The 16061-nt window shown below is 39.1% G+C and overlaps 1 protein-coding gene across 1 annotated transcript; it reads left to right on the plus strand.

Annotated features, from left to right (window-relative positions):
• The first annotated feature begins 6746 nt into the window (after nucleotides 1-6746).
• LOC122651898 (ubiquitin-like modifier-activating enzyme atg7) lies at nucleotides 6747-13774 on the plus strand. Its single transcript, XM_043845461.1, has 14 exons — nucleotides 6747-7058; nucleotides 8115-8332; nucleotides 8559-8750; nucleotides 8849-8903; nucleotides 9002-9096; nucleotides 9299-9488; nucleotides 10767-10872; nucleotides 10949-11093; nucleotides 11174-11332; nucleotides 11423-11611; nucleotides 11839-12036; nucleotides 12121-12236; nucleotides 12415-12574; nucleotides 13376-13774. The coding sequence occupies exons 1-14, from the start codon at nucleotides 6923-6925 to the stop codon at nucleotides 13544-13546; spliced, it is 2130 nt and encodes a 709-aa protein (XP_043701396.1). The 5' UTR covers nucleotides 6747-6922; the 3' UTR covers nucleotides 13547-13774.
• Nucleotides 13775-16061: the final 2287 nt, after the last annotated feature.

Raw genomic sequence — 16061 nt, forward strand, 5'->3', positions numbered from 1 at the left:
GCATTATCAAATGACCTATACCATGTGTATAGTTCTTTGGAGTATGCATGTTCGATTTGGAATGCGTTGGTAAAAAGTACTCTCTTGAGGATCTTGGTTCAAGGAAGTACTTGGTAGCTAACTTTCTAAACTTTGCTATGAAAGATAGTGACACCGTCTCAAGCCAAATTGATCAATTTCAAATTTTGATTGGAAAGCTAGCAAAGGAAAAAATGGTTCTACCGGAAGAATTTGTGACCGGTGCCTTGATTGAAAAGCTTCCATCTTCTTGGAATGCCTTTAAGGCGTCTATGAAATATAAGAAGACGGAGTTGACTCTAGACCAATTGATTGTAAGGATCAAAATTGAGGAGAAGAACCGGCACAAGGACAAGGGTGAAAAAGACCTTGGGGAAAGACGCCTAAGCGAACTTGGTAGAGACCAACAAACAAAACAAGAAAAGGAAGAATCGTCAAGACAATGATGAGCCTTCTTTCAAGAAGAAGAAACTTACTTGTTTTGTGTGTGGTAAGCTAGGACACTTCAAAAAAGATTGTCGGTTCAGGAAGAAAAATTCTGAAAAAGTGAACTTAGTTGAAGACAATGTCTTTATTGCTATGATCACGGAAGCAAATTTGGTTGAAAAATCAAAAGATTGGGTATTAGATACCGGTGCCACAAGACACATTTGTGGTGATATGAAGATGTTTTCCTTTTATTCCATGAATACAGAGGATAAAAAGGTATATATGGGGAATTCCCAAAGTGCTCCTGTTATGGGAAAAGGAAAAGTGATTTTGAAACTCACTTCAGGGAAGACTATGGTTCTCACCAATGTTCTTCATGTGCCGGATATTAGGCGTAATTTAATTTCAGTTCCTTTGCTTAATAAAGTAGGAATGAAATTGGCTTTTGAAAGTGATAAGGCGGTTATCACTAAAAATAATATTTTTGTGGGGAAGGGATACCTTAGTGAGGGTTATTTGTACTAAGTGTTGGAAATATTGTAATTGAGAAAACTAGTACTTCTTACGCTTACATGATTGTCTCTTCTAACTTTTTGATTTGTGGCATGGTAGGTTGGGTCATAGTAGTGTAAAATATATCACCAAACTATGTAAGTTAGGCATGATCACCGATAAGGTGGAATCCCAGTAAACAAGTGCATAACTTGTGTAGAGGCAAAGTTAACCAAAAACCTCACAAGACTATGGATAGGAAGAGTAATCTCTTGAAATTAATCCATAGTGACTTATGTGACTACAAGTCATATGAGTCTAGGGAGAAAACAACTATGTCATAACTTTCATAGATGACCACTCTAGATATACCATGGTGTATTTACTCAAATCAAAGGATGAGGCCGAAAGACGTTCATATCTTACAAAATGAAAGTTGAAAATCAACTTGGTAAGAAGGTTAAGAGACTTAGAACCGATAGAGGGGCTGAGTACTTTAACCTTGATAAGTTTTGTGAGGAAAATGGAATTATCCATGAAACAACCGCTCCATACCAACGGAATCAAATGGGGTTGCCGAAGGAAAAATAGGTCTCTTAAAGAGATGATGAACTCTATGTTATTGAGTTCAGTGTACCACTTGATATGTGGGGAAACCATGCTATCGGCATGTTATCTATCAAATAGAATCCCCCATAGCAAGCTGGTATGGTTCCATTTGAGAAATGGTTTTGTAGGAAACCAAGTCTAAAACATCTACGGGTTTGGGGTTGTTTGGCTAAGGTGTTGTTACGGATTCCAAGAAAAGAAAATTGGGATAAAAAACATGTGATTGTGTGTTTTTGGGTTATGCTACAAATAGTACGGCATACCGGTTCATGGTGATCAAAGCCATGGATGATGTTATTGAACCAAATAGCATCATAGAATCAAGAGACGTTGAGTTTTTTAAAAATTTATTTCCCTTTAAGTCCATATTACCTATAAGTAAGGATAGTCAATTGACTAATGGGAAAATGGAGTCAAATGAAAGGGTTACCAATCAAGAATTGAGTAATGATGACGAAAGTCGGCCTAGGATGAGCAAGCGACTCAAAAGACCCAAATATACAGATGATGAGTGGCTTGTCTATTTAGTAGACATGGATCCTCTTACATACAAAGAGGTAATTACATCACTGGATGTCGTCTTTTGGAAAGAGGCAATCAAGAGTGAACTAGATTCAATCTTGGCGAATAATACTTGGGAATTGGTGGATTTACCATTCGGGTCCAAAACTTTGGAAACCAAGTGGATATTTCGAAAGAAATTAAAAAGTGATGGGTCACTTGATCGTTTCAAGGCCGGACTTGTTGTCAAGGTTTTAGGCAAAAGCCTAATATTGATTACTTTGACACATTTGCCCCGGTGTCTAGAATTACCACGATAAGGGTTATGTTGGCAATGACGTCAATATATATAACCTGGTCATCCATCAAATGGATGTGAAAACGGTATTTCTTAATGGGGACTTAGAGGAGGAAATTTACATAAAGCAACCGGTAAGGTTGTGTTGTAATTGGCCAAGAGCGAAAGATTTGCAAACTTGAAAATCCTTATATGGATTGAAGCAAGCACCGAGCTAATGGCATGAAAAATTAGACAAGATTCTAATTTCAAATGGATTCGTTGTAAATGACGCTGAAAGATGCTTATATAAGCGAGGTTTCATGGTGGTAGGGATGTATTCATACTACTATATGTAGATGATATGCTCATAATGGGAACAAACTTGGAAATGGTTAATCAAGCTAAGAAACTTTTGATGTCTAGTTTCGACACAAAAAGACTTAGGAGAGATCGATATGATCCTTGGGATCAAAATCACCAAGCAAGGAAATCATATTTCATTATCCCAAGCCCGATATGCGAAAACATACTTAAAAGGTATGGGTACCATGAAGTTTCATGTTAAAATACCTTTTGATATGGGGTGTCACTTGAAAAGGAACCTAGGTGAACCGGTGAATCAAAAAAGATATGCTCAAATTATTGGTTCGGTCACATATCTAATGAATTGTACGCGTCCGAGATATTGTCCTTGTGGTAGGAAAGTTGAGTCAACATACTCACAATCCAAGTAAGGAACATTGAAGCGCCGTTGATAGGTTATTAAGGTACCTAAAAGGCACTATAAACTATAGTTTACACTATAGTGGTAAACCAGCAGCTTTTTGAAGGGTATTGTGATGCAAATTGGATTTCGGATACAAACGAGTCCTTAGCTACTAGTGGATATGTGTTTACACTAGCGGCGGTGCAATCTCATGAAGTCCACAAAGCAATCTTGTGGGACAGGCTCTACCATGGAAGCGAGTTCATAGCCTTGGAAAAAGGCAGAACTAAGCCGAATGGCTTAGAAATTTAATGGCGGGTATTCCATTGTGGCAAAATCGGCGCCATCGGTATCACTACATTGTGATAACCAAGCGGCTATACATCTAGCCAAGAACCGGATATACAATGGTAAGAGGAGGCACATACACCTCGAGACACAACCTTGTGAGACAAGACATAGATGAAGGAATGATAGCTATCGATTATGTGAAGGCGAAAGTAACCAAGCCGACATGTTCACAAAGCCTATGTCCATCAAGAACTTGTGTAGTGCATCTACTGGGAATGGGGTTAATGCCGAATCCATAGGCCATGTGATGGACACCCTACCTATGTGAAGAGGCTAAATGTCCGAATTAGGTTCAAGGGTACAAACGAAATCACCTGTTGACCGATTTTGTACTACTACTTGTATAAATATTCATTCCAAGTCAGTAGATGGTGAAAGTAGTACTACCACAAAGAAAGAGGTTGAGCGGTAAAGCTCTTAATTAGTCTAATCCCAGAAATGTGGGGGTGTGGGTTGTGGTGCACACTAGGGACTAACCTAAGTGAATGTAGGGGGTGTGGTCGTCGTATGAGAACTTATAGGCGAGTTCTCTAAAACATTCACGAGTTCAAGATAAGGGATATGGCGGTTCAAAAGTCCAAAGTGATTTTATGATGGGTAGCGCAAGAGTCGACCTATGGGATATGGTTGATGGGACGGTCGCTACACCAATGAGAAAAGGTTCAAGGAGTCGACTCACCTCTACTCTGTAGCGGTTCATTAGACCTAGTGTAGGTTCAAGTCGGAAGACACCTACAACGATGTATCCTATAGTGTCTAATTCACCACAAGATGTGTGTCTCGTGTCATTTTGAAACTTGTGGGGATTGTTAGATTTAAAATATATTTTATTTTATTTTAAGTTTCAATTTTTTTTTTTTGATTGCTTTGTTATGGTGTGGGACCCATGTGATCATAGAAGTAATTCCAAAGGTTGTAACATTCTATGGGTATCCTAAAGTCTATTCATGGTCACTATCATGAGTGGGAAGGTGGGTCAAGGATATTGAATGAGATTGATTTCTCAATTCATGGCCATAGGTGATGTCTCTCCCTTTATGGGTATTAAGGCATTTATGGTCCTTAGTGGAGAATGACCATTTTATGGGGTTTTAAGGCCTTTATGGTCTTAGTGGAGAATGAATGAATTTTAAGGTCATTCATGACCCTTAGTGGGGAATGACCATGAATTTGGAATTAAACTCCAATTCATGTCCATATTCATGCCCATAAATCTTATTCTTCAATTTGGTCATAAGTGGATGGTTATTCTTGAGAATTCCAAGGGAGTGCAAGGATTGGTCTTGGGCCTATATAAATCCAACCAAATTGCTTTGTAAGAGATATTTTTTGGATACATGTTCATGCCCATACTTAGCAATCACTAAGAGTATTATTCTCTCTCTCTCTCTTTTCTTCTAAGTGTGTTAGAGGGTTGTTGTGTTGAAGCTCTTGCTCCTTCAAGGGACTAGAAGGACCGCTTCATCTTCTAGTTGGAGGTTGTTTTATCTTGGGGTAGTGGTGCAGAACACTCGGCAAGGGAGGCATCAATTACCTTAAAGGCAGACCACAAGTGTGACTCAACCTCAAGCTTGTTCAAGTTGTTGCGGGTGTGGTTCTACATCAAATTCAAGCTTTGGTCTTCTCATTTCGACCAAAGGTCAAGCCTATTTTACCTGCTTAATCTATTGTATTGCAATTCGTGTTGTTTCAATTATTTGTAAGGAATTGTAATACAATTACCCAACATGTTCTTCTATGGGTGGAGGGAAACTTTGTCCTTTTATGAGAATGAGTTAGAACTTTTCTTCAGCACGAAAAGTTATTAATCTGAAAATATTTACTCTTACATACACACATACATCCCACCTCATCTCCTATAAAATAAAGAATTTCATCCATGTTGACGCCCTTGCGCGTGTTCTTATTGACTCCATGTTGGTTCAGGAGCCACACGACCAGGCAACATTCTCTTACCCTAAAAAATAATAAATTTCAATATATAACAATACCACAAATAGAAGGGAAAGGGTAAAAATTGATCGTGGTTGTGATCCTGATTTAGTATAGGTGGCTCCTGCGAAGGTTGTCACCCGAGTGGGTACTTGGGTTGATTAATATTTACATAAAATAAAATTATGTTGATGTAATAGTCCAATCAGGTAAGATATGTTATCTTTGAATCCCTAATCCTTCAGGCTGCTTGTTTTTCTTTTTGAAGACTCAAACCTTCAACGAAAATTGAGTGAATCACATCTAAAATTTTTGAGGTTTTTGGGGTCCTAATATTACTTATTAGTATGACTTTTATCCAACACCTTTCTTCATTCTTGGTGAACATTATCCAACACCTTCTTGTTTTGTGCCATAGCAGCCTCACAGAGGTCTTTGAATTTTTTATTTATTTTTTGGTAAGGGAGTCTTTGAAATTTGAATACAATGGTTTGTGAACTATTCTACTAAAAAAAACTTTGTTAAGGTATACTAATTGTCATGTGGTAAGTAATAGTAATATGATTGATCATATGGTTGAGATAGAATACTAATTTAGGTGCACAGCCGCAGGGTGTGAATACTAATTTTTGTGAAACTCCTAACGAAACTTTTAAGAACCACAGCTCAATGCATGACCAGTTTTTCTTTTCTAGATGAAAGTCTCTTCATGTGCCCCAACTTCAATGGGAGGTTTATAGAAAATGCATGTCATAGTTGATTTGCTCTAGCAAAACTCGATATATATTTTTTGGGAGAATGTTCTCTGTACCGTAGCACAGGTTGCGCCCAGGCACATGGGCAGCCTGTGTAGGGGGTAGGATGATCATTGCGCCCACCCCCATGTGCCTAGGCATAGCCTATGCTGCGGCACAGAGAACATCGCCCCATATATTTTACAACTGTTTATAATTTTTGGAAAAATTATATGCACACAACCGGTAGTGCATGCCCTTTTACACTCTCTCTCCGTCTTGACTTTTTTTTTGGTGAATCTCTCTCCTTCTTGACCATATGGGTCCCTTGTATATTAAATCATCAACCACATTTTCATGAGAAAAAGACCCCCTTGCCCTCTCACTTTTCTTTTTTAATATAAAATTGGAAAGTAGTATTTTATCCGAAAGTGTGGCCTATGGTAGCAGTACCATGTGTGCATCACTCCTCCTTAAAATAAGGGGGTAGAGGTGCCATTTCATGTAGTTGATGTGTGCCACTAACTTACCGAAAGTTGGTGCTGGTGCTGCGGCATGCCTAACCCTCTTTTTTATCTTTTTGAATATAAAATTGGGAAGTAATATTTTGTCCGGGAATGCTGGCGTAGACCACACCCGTGGACAAAGTTCTTTTTCCCCATAAAATCTACGAAATTTCTTGGTAAAATAAACCGTGAGGGAGGTGGAGACTAGGGATCGAGTAGAGTATAGAGAGGAGTTTCGTGTCGTTAAAGGTGCCTTCGAGACACAAAACTGCAAATTACAGAAACATGGACCTTCTTCACCTTGGATGGGTTTGACTCTCTCGTTAGAAAGGAGATTTCAGAGGAAGCGAAATTTATAGTAACAATGGCGGAAAGCGAAGACAAGCCGGTTCTTCAATTCGCGCCCTTCCAGAGTACCGTTCATGAGGGTTTCTGGCGACGATTATCTTCTCTGAAGCTCGATACCTTGGGGATCGACCAGTCGCCGATCTCCATTACCGGCAAGTTCTTCTTCATTATCTCTTTGCTTTTTTAGTTGCTCCCTCCAACTGATTTTGAAGGTTACTGTTTGCAGCAGTTCTTCTTGCACTCTAGGTGTTCTATGCTTAGATATTCTCTCTGTTAGTTACTTTGTTGATATTGGTACTTTTTTCTGAACTTCAATCTAGATTTTTATTGCATGAAAACGGTTTGAAGGGAAGATCGCTGTTGTTCTGTGTTACTTTGGCACATATCCTTCCTTTTCTCTTGAATTTTGGAATCTCACCTTCTAAAGAATGATTCAACTCAGAAACTGTCATATTTCTGATATAGTCGTTAATATTCTAAAATATTCCATTGTAATGCTAAGACGGACTTTCCTGGACCATATTTCAAAGGCACTGATTTCATATTTTTTAGGCTTGATTTATGGCAGTACCATATCTATCCGCACAGCTTTTTGTAGACTAATAGTGGTGGTCTGGGAGCAGTTTCTGTTCTAGAGGGACCTTATGGTATGATCCGCTTGGCAGGAAATTCTTTCTCTGTTTCCCCAATACATTGTGAGAAGTTATGCTTTGCTGGTTGGTCAAGCTCGATCTTAAGTTCCAATTTTAACACGTAAACTTGATACAGAGTGTCTAAGATTGAGTTCCAACTGCAGCCATGTCTTTACAATTTATTGCAAGATGTTTTCAGCCATAATTTATTTCATGCAAGCATGCAATGTGAATCTACTTGAAGTCAACTAATTTTTGAAGAGTTACTTAAGTGCTATATAGAAACAATAGTTGGAATGGAAGATAATTTTGAGATCATGTTAATTGGTCATGTCATAATTAAGTCCTTCACATGCCTACCACATGAATATGACATGGTATACTACGATGCCAGATTTGATCAACCTGAGTTATTGTTTATTTAGCTATATTTATGGTCCCTTTGATCTTTATTAGATGGAAGTATTCATTTCTTGTATGAAATTTCCTTTCTTCTTTTGCATTTTCTGGATTCTGATTTTATTTATTTTTTTCTAATGACTTGTATTATTAATATACAACTAACTCCGTGAGCAGGTTTCTATGCACCTTGCTCTCATGCTCGAGTTTCAAATCACTTGACACTTCTTGCTGAATCTTTGCCACCTGACCCAAGTGAACAAACATCATCAGTGGTGTTAAGTCACGGCAACAGGAATAGATGTCCTGTCCCAGGCATCATTTACAACACAAATACACTGGAGAGCTTCCATGCCCTTGATAAACAGAGTCTGTTGAAAGCAGAAGCAAAGAAGGTATCCTTTTTCCAAAGAAGCTACCAGTTTTATTTATCAGTCAGTTGATTTGTGTTTATGAGATCAATGTGTCAGTTTTATCAGTCCAAAAAGGAGTACAACTATCTTTGGTTCTCTACTGCAAAAGTTTTTTTTTTGATTTGCAAGTGAGTTGATGGTATAAATGAGTGAAGCTGATGGACCAAAATGTGGTTAAAATTCTCATATCCAAATTTAACCTTTTTAGATCTGGGAGGACATTCACTATGGTAAAGCAGAGGAGGACTGTGCAGTACTCTCGAGATTCCTCCTGATATCATTTGCCGACCTGAAGAAGTGGAGCTTCCATTACTGGTTTGCATTCCCTGCTATTGTGCTTGAGCCTCCAGCAATCTTAACTGATTTGCGTCCAGCTGTGCAGTGTTTCAGCCCAGAAGAGGTGCCCAAGAGGATAAAATATTTTTCGATATATGATTCAGTTTGTGATATTATTTTCATTTATCATTCTGATGAATATCTTACTGTACAAACTAATAGGCAGAATCACTGTCGACAGCTTGTAATGAATGGCGTAATTCGAGCTTAACTGCAGGTTGGGCTGTTGCATGTATTGTTTTGTCTTTGATTCTTCTACATAATATTTATCTCCTTTGGCTTCCTGAAAGCTAACTTAATTCAGAACTACTGTAGACGTGCCATTCTTTTTGGTTAGTATAGCTTCCAATTCGCATGCAACTATTAGGTCTTTAAGAGACTGGGAGACCTGCCAGACTGATGGTCAACAGGTTTGCCCACATCTTAGCTCTTTGTTTGTATTGAGGACCTTCCTGACCGTTTCTTTGTGAATTTTTATTTACAAATTCTATCTTTTGTAACTATCCGTTCAGTCGTACTCTGAAATGGTTCCGGTGATGAGCCATCAGAATGCAATATTTAAGATTACTTTCCCCCCTCATTTTTGATAGCTAGTGTACTTGGTGTTTGCAGATTCTTTTTGGTTTCTATGATCCATGTCATCTTCCAAATAATCCTGGATGGCCTCTTCGCAACTTCCTTGCACTTATTTATACAAGATGGAATCTGAAACGGGTTCGCTTTCTATGTTACCGAGAGAAACAGGGCTTCGCAGATCTGGGATTATCTCTTGTTGGTGAAGCACTAGTTTCAGTTCCACAAGGTATAATAGCAGAAGATGGGTAAATATTTTAATTGGTTTAGTCTCTTTGATGGGTTTCTAGAAGCCTGAAGGCTTAGGATCCGAAACACAATAGTAAATCAGAATTGTAGTGAATGTGGTATGACCAGAACTGAAGAATATTTAATAACAGTAAATCAACAACTCAGATGGGTGCAATATTCTGATATGGAGCTAATAACAAAAACAACTCCTCATAAGATGATTTGAATCCAACAGCCAGATTTTAGAAGCTATGGCAGTGTCCTACTTGAGACAGGAAACCCAAAACCCTGAGACCGTTGGAGTTAAGAACAGTTACTGTATAGCTAGAGCAGGTCAGATTTCAAAGTGCTAATATCAATGATAAACCAGTAACAGATCTGTTGATAACTTACAGCAACCATTAGGTAATCACAGCACGGATTAATGGATCAAATAAGCTCAGAAATCAATGGGAATAGTTCCAGATTTATGGGACTCTACTCAACTGACCGCTGATTTGAAAACTAAAACGGTAGGTAACCGTAGATTAACCTGTGGTTTCTGAATCCAAGGTTGTGTAAAGTCGAAGAATTGGAGAGTTTCAATAATTTGGGATGCTCTAAAACAGAATCAGAAAATTGTACTTGGAGAATAATTGAGAAGAAAGAATGAAGAAGAAGAAGAAGAAGATATGAACTCAGCTTCCCACTGAGAACTTGCTGGTATCCCACCAACTGACCTTTAGAATCCCCCTAAGGGTTGCTGCTGAATCTCCCAGTAGCTAGCTTGTTTGTCACAAACCCAGGCAAAGGCCATAAAGAACTTCATTAAAAAATTGTGGGGCTGCAAGGCCTTACATGCTCTTAAATAGAAAACAAATAACTTGATTCATATGGCCATAGGATAGCCAGCAGCTAATAGGAAACAAGTGTATTCACAAATGGATTTTAGAACAAAGCAAACTAATAAAATAAACTACCCCCATGCTAGGCTGTAGGAGTATTCCTAATGTAACTAGGACTGCTAGAAAACAAATCCAACTTGGCTTGGAATTTATAAAGATTATTCCAGCCTTACAAGGAACTATTAAAATAATAATAAATCCTAAGTAGTGGCCCATGACCTGGTTTGTTGGGTGATCCAGATTCCAGAACACCCTCTAACTGAGTCAACTCAATGAGTTCTTCTCTTTCGTTGGTACTTCATAGAGTACCGGTCTAGCTGATCTGCATCACTCTTGCTTTTTGTTTGATTTGGTTTCCCTGCTTCCCTAAAATTGTAATAATATTGATCTAGGCTGGAATGATCCACAATGTGTACCTAATGTCGTGGGCTGGGAACTAAATAAAGGGAGGAGGGTACCAAGGTGTATCAGCCTTGCTGAATCCATGGATCCAACCAGGTACTTGTTTTTATATATAATTTAGCTCTGTATTCTCATTTTCACATTCTAAGCATTTAGACAAAAATGTGTGCAGGTTGGCCATATCCGCAGCTGATTTGAATTTAAAATTGATGAGGTGGCGTGCTTTGCCATCTCTTAACCTAGACATCTTGTCTAAAATTAGATGCCTTCTCTTAGGAGCAGGTACACTTGGTTGCCAAGTTGCCCGTATGCTTATGGTGAGTATTTGACAGTGATTGAGAAGAAAAACGTTCCCTCTTCTGATTTTTTGGTGATGGAAAATTTTATCCGTATGCAGGCTTGGGGTGTCCGAAATATTACCCTACTCGACAGTGGCCGGGTGGCTATGTCTAATCCGTTGAGACAATCCCTCTACACCTTTGATGACTGCCTCAATGGTGGCGAGATGAAAGCCATGGCGGCAGCTAACAGCCTGAAGAGAATTTTTCCTGCTGTGGTAATTTTATTCATCTTGTATATCCTTTTTTATAAGCCTGACCTACCATTTGCAAATGGTCTCTCAATGTTTGTGTCCATGTGTTTCCAGGAAGTTGAAGGCATTGTGATGGCAATACCAATGCCTGGGCATCCTGTGTCAACCCAAGAAGAAGAGAGTGTGATCAAAGACTGCAAACATCTTCAAGATTTAATTTCTTCTCATGATGCAGTTTTTTTGTTGACTGATACAAGGGAAAGTAGATGGCTTCCAACACTTCTTTGTTCCAATTCTAACAAGGTATACTTACTCACATTTCTTTCTGGATTTTAAATGTGTGGTTGTTATAAGCTTTGCAATCTTGCATCAGGCTCTAGTGATACTGAACATTGCTTTTGTCAAAGATTCAGGGATGTCCCATCTGCACTTGTGATATGTGGATATTGACTGCATTCTAGGGTGGTCAGGATGATTATTCATATTTGACTTCAATTGTGTTACATTGTAATTATTTATTTCATTTGCAGATCGCTATTACTGCAGCTTTAGGTTTTGATAGCTTTGTAGTTATGCGCCATGGAGCCAGTCCTCTCAGTTTTTCAAATGATACTAAACATGTCACTGAAGATGCTTCTTCTGCTGCTGTGGGCAACTTATTCCCTATAGGAGATGGAATGCAGCGGTTGGGCTGCTATTTCTGCAATGATGTTGTTGCTCCTATCAATGTAATTTCCTTGAAACTTTTGTATTGTGCTCTGACAAATTTATTAGGAAAAACATCTAAATAATAGTTTCCGTTGTTTATGCAGTCAACTTCCAACCGTACATTGGATCAGCAGTGCACTGTTACACGTCCAGGGGTTGCTCCTATAGCTTCTGCCCTTGCGGTTGAACTTTTAGTGGGAATTCTTCAACACCCTGATGGGTAAGTCTAGTGGACTATGTCAACAAAGGCCAGTTGATTGTGCTGATGACATGTTTTTTTTTAAAATTTTTTATTATATGCTTTTTATATTAGTTAGAATACTAATCAGACCTCTTTTCCATTTTGGTTGCCTTCTCCGTTCTGATTTTTGTTTTGGCGTTCGAGTGGCTTTCTACAGTTTACATGCCCCAGGTGAGATTGCCAACACCAGTGGTTTTTTGAGCAGTGAGCAACCTCTTGGTATTTTGCCCCATCAGATCCGAGGTTCCCTTTCTCAGTATTCTCAAATGACACTTGTTGGTCACTGTTCGAACAGTTGTACAGCCTGTTGCAGCACTGTAAGTTTTTACACTGATCTCATCATCTTTTAAATCACGGACTGAAATGTAAAGTCCAATTTTCCATGCTCAACATGACATGTTTGCAGTAATTTTAGTGTCAGCATCGGATATGGGGACAGAAAGTTCAATTTTCTGAACCGTAAGAGGTTGTACTTGAGGTTGACTAGGGGAGATTCAAACAAGGTGGAGAAAACAATATTTTATGCAGTAATGAGCCTTATTTTGGATTAAACAATTGAGTGTCTGACAAATTGAATGCTTGAGGAATTATATCATATGCTTAGTGACTAGTGAATAAATTAAATTTACAAATGTTATCATATATCCACTAGGATTTGCATAAATGAATGTACCAATTTATTTTTATCCACCTTCAAACTTTCTGGAGTAAGTTTGTAACTCCTTAATTTGTGGTTGCATTTAACTTGTACCATTTGAGATAGTTCCAGACAGAGAATGAGGAAGTCTTGAAGCTTCGTTCTAGAATCTGAGTTTGGAAATTTGTTGTCTAACTCTGGTGCTTCATCCATTTGGACATACGCATATGGTGTAGCACTATTCTCCGATTGATGATGTTTAGTCAGTTTGACCCTAGTTATGATTTCTTATTCCATGTATGCCATTCTGGACTGCTGTTGGCATCTGTTACTGTCCCATAAAATGCTCTGTTTGCAATTATTGTATCCATATAGGTAAATATGCATTTCTATGTATATGACCAACATATAAATTTTTTATGCCAGTATATAATGTGACAAATGTTTTGGCTACAAGTTCTTGTTTGAATTGCTGTTTCAGGTCATATCAGAGTTTAGGGAAAGAGGGATGGACTTTGTTCTCCAAGCCATCAACCACCCTACCTATTTGGAGGATCTTACAGGACTGACAGAGTTGATGAAGTCTGCAAGTTCCTTCACATTGGATTGGGATAACGAGACTGATGAAGACGATGATGATGCAGAGATCTGAGACACTCTTTTTCTTTTTTCTTTTTTTAATTTATAACTCACCATTCTTTTTATTGCGAAAATTGTTGCTACTGTACAATAGTTAATGGGAAGGTAACAAAAACCTGATTCCATTACTTTCAGATGTTATCCTCATATTGTAACCTTAGAATCAATTGTACACCTTGTTATTATCGTACAGAGGTATTGCCGACAAATCCAATTGGAATAAATGTTCAAGTTGGTCAAAGGGGTTTTTGTGTACAGTTGATGGTTGGCTATTCAGAGACCAGTAAAGGTTTAAGCAGAAATGAAATCCTGCAGTTGATTCATGTTCTTTATATCTCTATGCTTCTAATATTTGATTCATTGGTATTTTCTGTGTCGCATTTGTTAATCTTAGTTTTCAGATTCCTGTCATCAATTCCTTTTATGGTTGCATTATGAAGGGGGCTGCAATTCCTTTTATCTTTGCATTATGAAGAGGGCTGCTGTTAAGGCATGATGGAGTTATATGCCTCTTGGTGATGTGGGTTCTGTTTGTGTGTTTTTTTTTGTTTGGAACTATTCAGTTGAGAAGTTAACTTACAGAACCCGGATTTTAAATTCGCTACATGGCCAAGGAAATAGAGTGCCAAACAGATTAAGGACCATGTAGACAGACCTAAATGTGCCATTAGTTATGAAAACACAAAAGAACTGTTTCTTCTGTTTGCATTACAATGTCATTTTTGTGGAAGAAAGGGACATATTAAGTATTAATATTGTCCTACATAGCCAAATGGGTACCAAAAAGCAATCAATATAATTTCGTAACTATTTGGCTCGTCCGAATAATTTAAAAAAGTTCTGTTTAAAAAAGAAAAAAGAATGTACTACAAAGTGTTGTTATGCAGGGTCTTTACCAAAAACACCGAATCATTAATGGAAGAGAAATGGTGAGAACAACAAATGTTAGCACCCACAAGAATGGAGACACCAAAAAAATGCAAGAAAAGAAGAAAACAGGACTTTTTTTTTGGTAACTAGAAGAAAACAAGACTGAAGACATGGTTTTAGTACAAGGTGTTGGGACGGGCATTGATCAACCCAGAAATCGATACGGTATGGGCTGTATCAAACAAATTTGGTCTTAATTCTCTTTTAAAATTGTTTTTTTATTACTATTTTACCCCTTGTCCGTACCATGTGATTGATATGATATCAACATGGTATTGGGATTGTTCACTTGTAGGGCTGCAACAAGGTCGGATTGGGATGGGCTTTTTAAAACCTCAGACCAACCTTGAGTCCCTTAGTTGGGCCCAAGTCCGACCCGGCCCTAATTCAGGGCTAGAAAAATCCGACCCTGACTCGCCCTCAGTGTCGGGCCGGGGCTGACCTTGGGAAGGGAGATGCATGGGCTGGCCAGGCTAGGGGGAAGAAGAAGATAGGGTCAAGTTGGGCTAGGCCAGGCTCAACCCAAGGCCTCAACCCTAACCCGGCTCGACCTTGCCTCAAAGCCGAAAATTCTCAACCCTGACCTGCCCTCAGGGCCAAGGTATCTCAACCTAGGCCATGTTCAGGCTCAGGGCGGGCCAAGGCGAGCTTGGGCCGTCAGGGCCAAACTTGCACCCCTAGTCACTTGCAAGATAACGATACCTCAAACCATGAGTGAAGATGATTGAGCAAATTTACCACCAGCACCCCCACCCCCCCCAAAAAATATATAAATAAATAAAGGGACGTTGTTCTCTGTGTCGCAGCGCAGCCTGCGCCAAGCACATGGGGGTGGGTGCAATGACCACCTTGCCCCCTGCACAAGCTGCCCATGTGCCTGGGCACAAGCTGCGCTGCGGCAGAGAAAACATTCTCCCTAAAATAAAATAGATGGTTGAGCAAAGATGGAAACCACCTCCACATCATATGCATTGTTCACGTTTGAGAAAGCCTAATGTTTGAACTTCACCCAAACACCTAGTCTTAAATGACCAAAGGTAGGTAGTTTAGATTTTAGTTTTGGGGACAGGACTCGTGCACGCACGGGAGATTCTCCCCATCGAAGCTCATCTTATGGCAGGTGGTGAGGGGTCTTTGGTCATTTTGGATGAGCATTTATGCCCATCCAACTATAGTCAATGCAGATCATGCATGAAAACTAGTGCCTTTTTATTTTCATTATCAGATTTTCTTTTTGGGGAAAAATAATGTGACCTAGTTGTGTGTAGCCTGCACCCAGACACTACCCTACCCTCCACAAAATAAAAAATCCCTTAGCCAATGCCCTTGTACACACTCCCATTGCTCTCGAGCTGGTGTAAAGGCCACGCGACCGTACAGCGTTCTTCCTCTTTTTTTTTTGTTCTTAGCTGGATGGATTGGATGATATGCCCGTTTGTTTAATGTTTCGAATCTACGCGTTCGGGTGCCATTGCCTCAGTGAAGATTCAAAAATCGACTCCCCGGGCCCCTCGGAAAACAAGTGATGAGGCATAATGGACTGTCGCCTTCTATCTTTTCTTCTTTGGCGGAGCCTTCAACCTGCAATTGTATAACCT

Source organism: Telopea speciosissima, chromosome 2, assembly GCF_018873765.1.
Source record: "Telopea speciosissima isolate NSW1024214 ecotype Mountain lineage chromosome 2, Tspe_v1, whole genome shotgun sequence".
Lineage (NCBI taxonomy): Eukaryota > Viridiplantae > Streptophyta > Magnoliopsida > Proteales > Proteaceae > Telopea > Telopea speciosissima.

Bases quoted from the DNA above. Each gene is read 5' to 3' on its own strand.
- LOC122651898 (XM_043845461.1), top strand. From the start codon at position 6,923: ATGGCGGAAAGCGAAGACAAGCCGGTTCTTCAATTCGCGCCCTTCCAG. The intron at 7,059-8,114 runs GCAAGTTCTTCT...CTCCGTGAGCAG, and splicing joins GTCGCCGATCTCCATTACCG to GTTTCTATGCACCTTGCTCT. The intron at 12,237-12,414 runs GTAAGTCTAGTG...GGCTTTCTACAG, and splicing joins ATTCTTCAACACCCTGATGG to TTTACATGCCCCAGGTGAGA.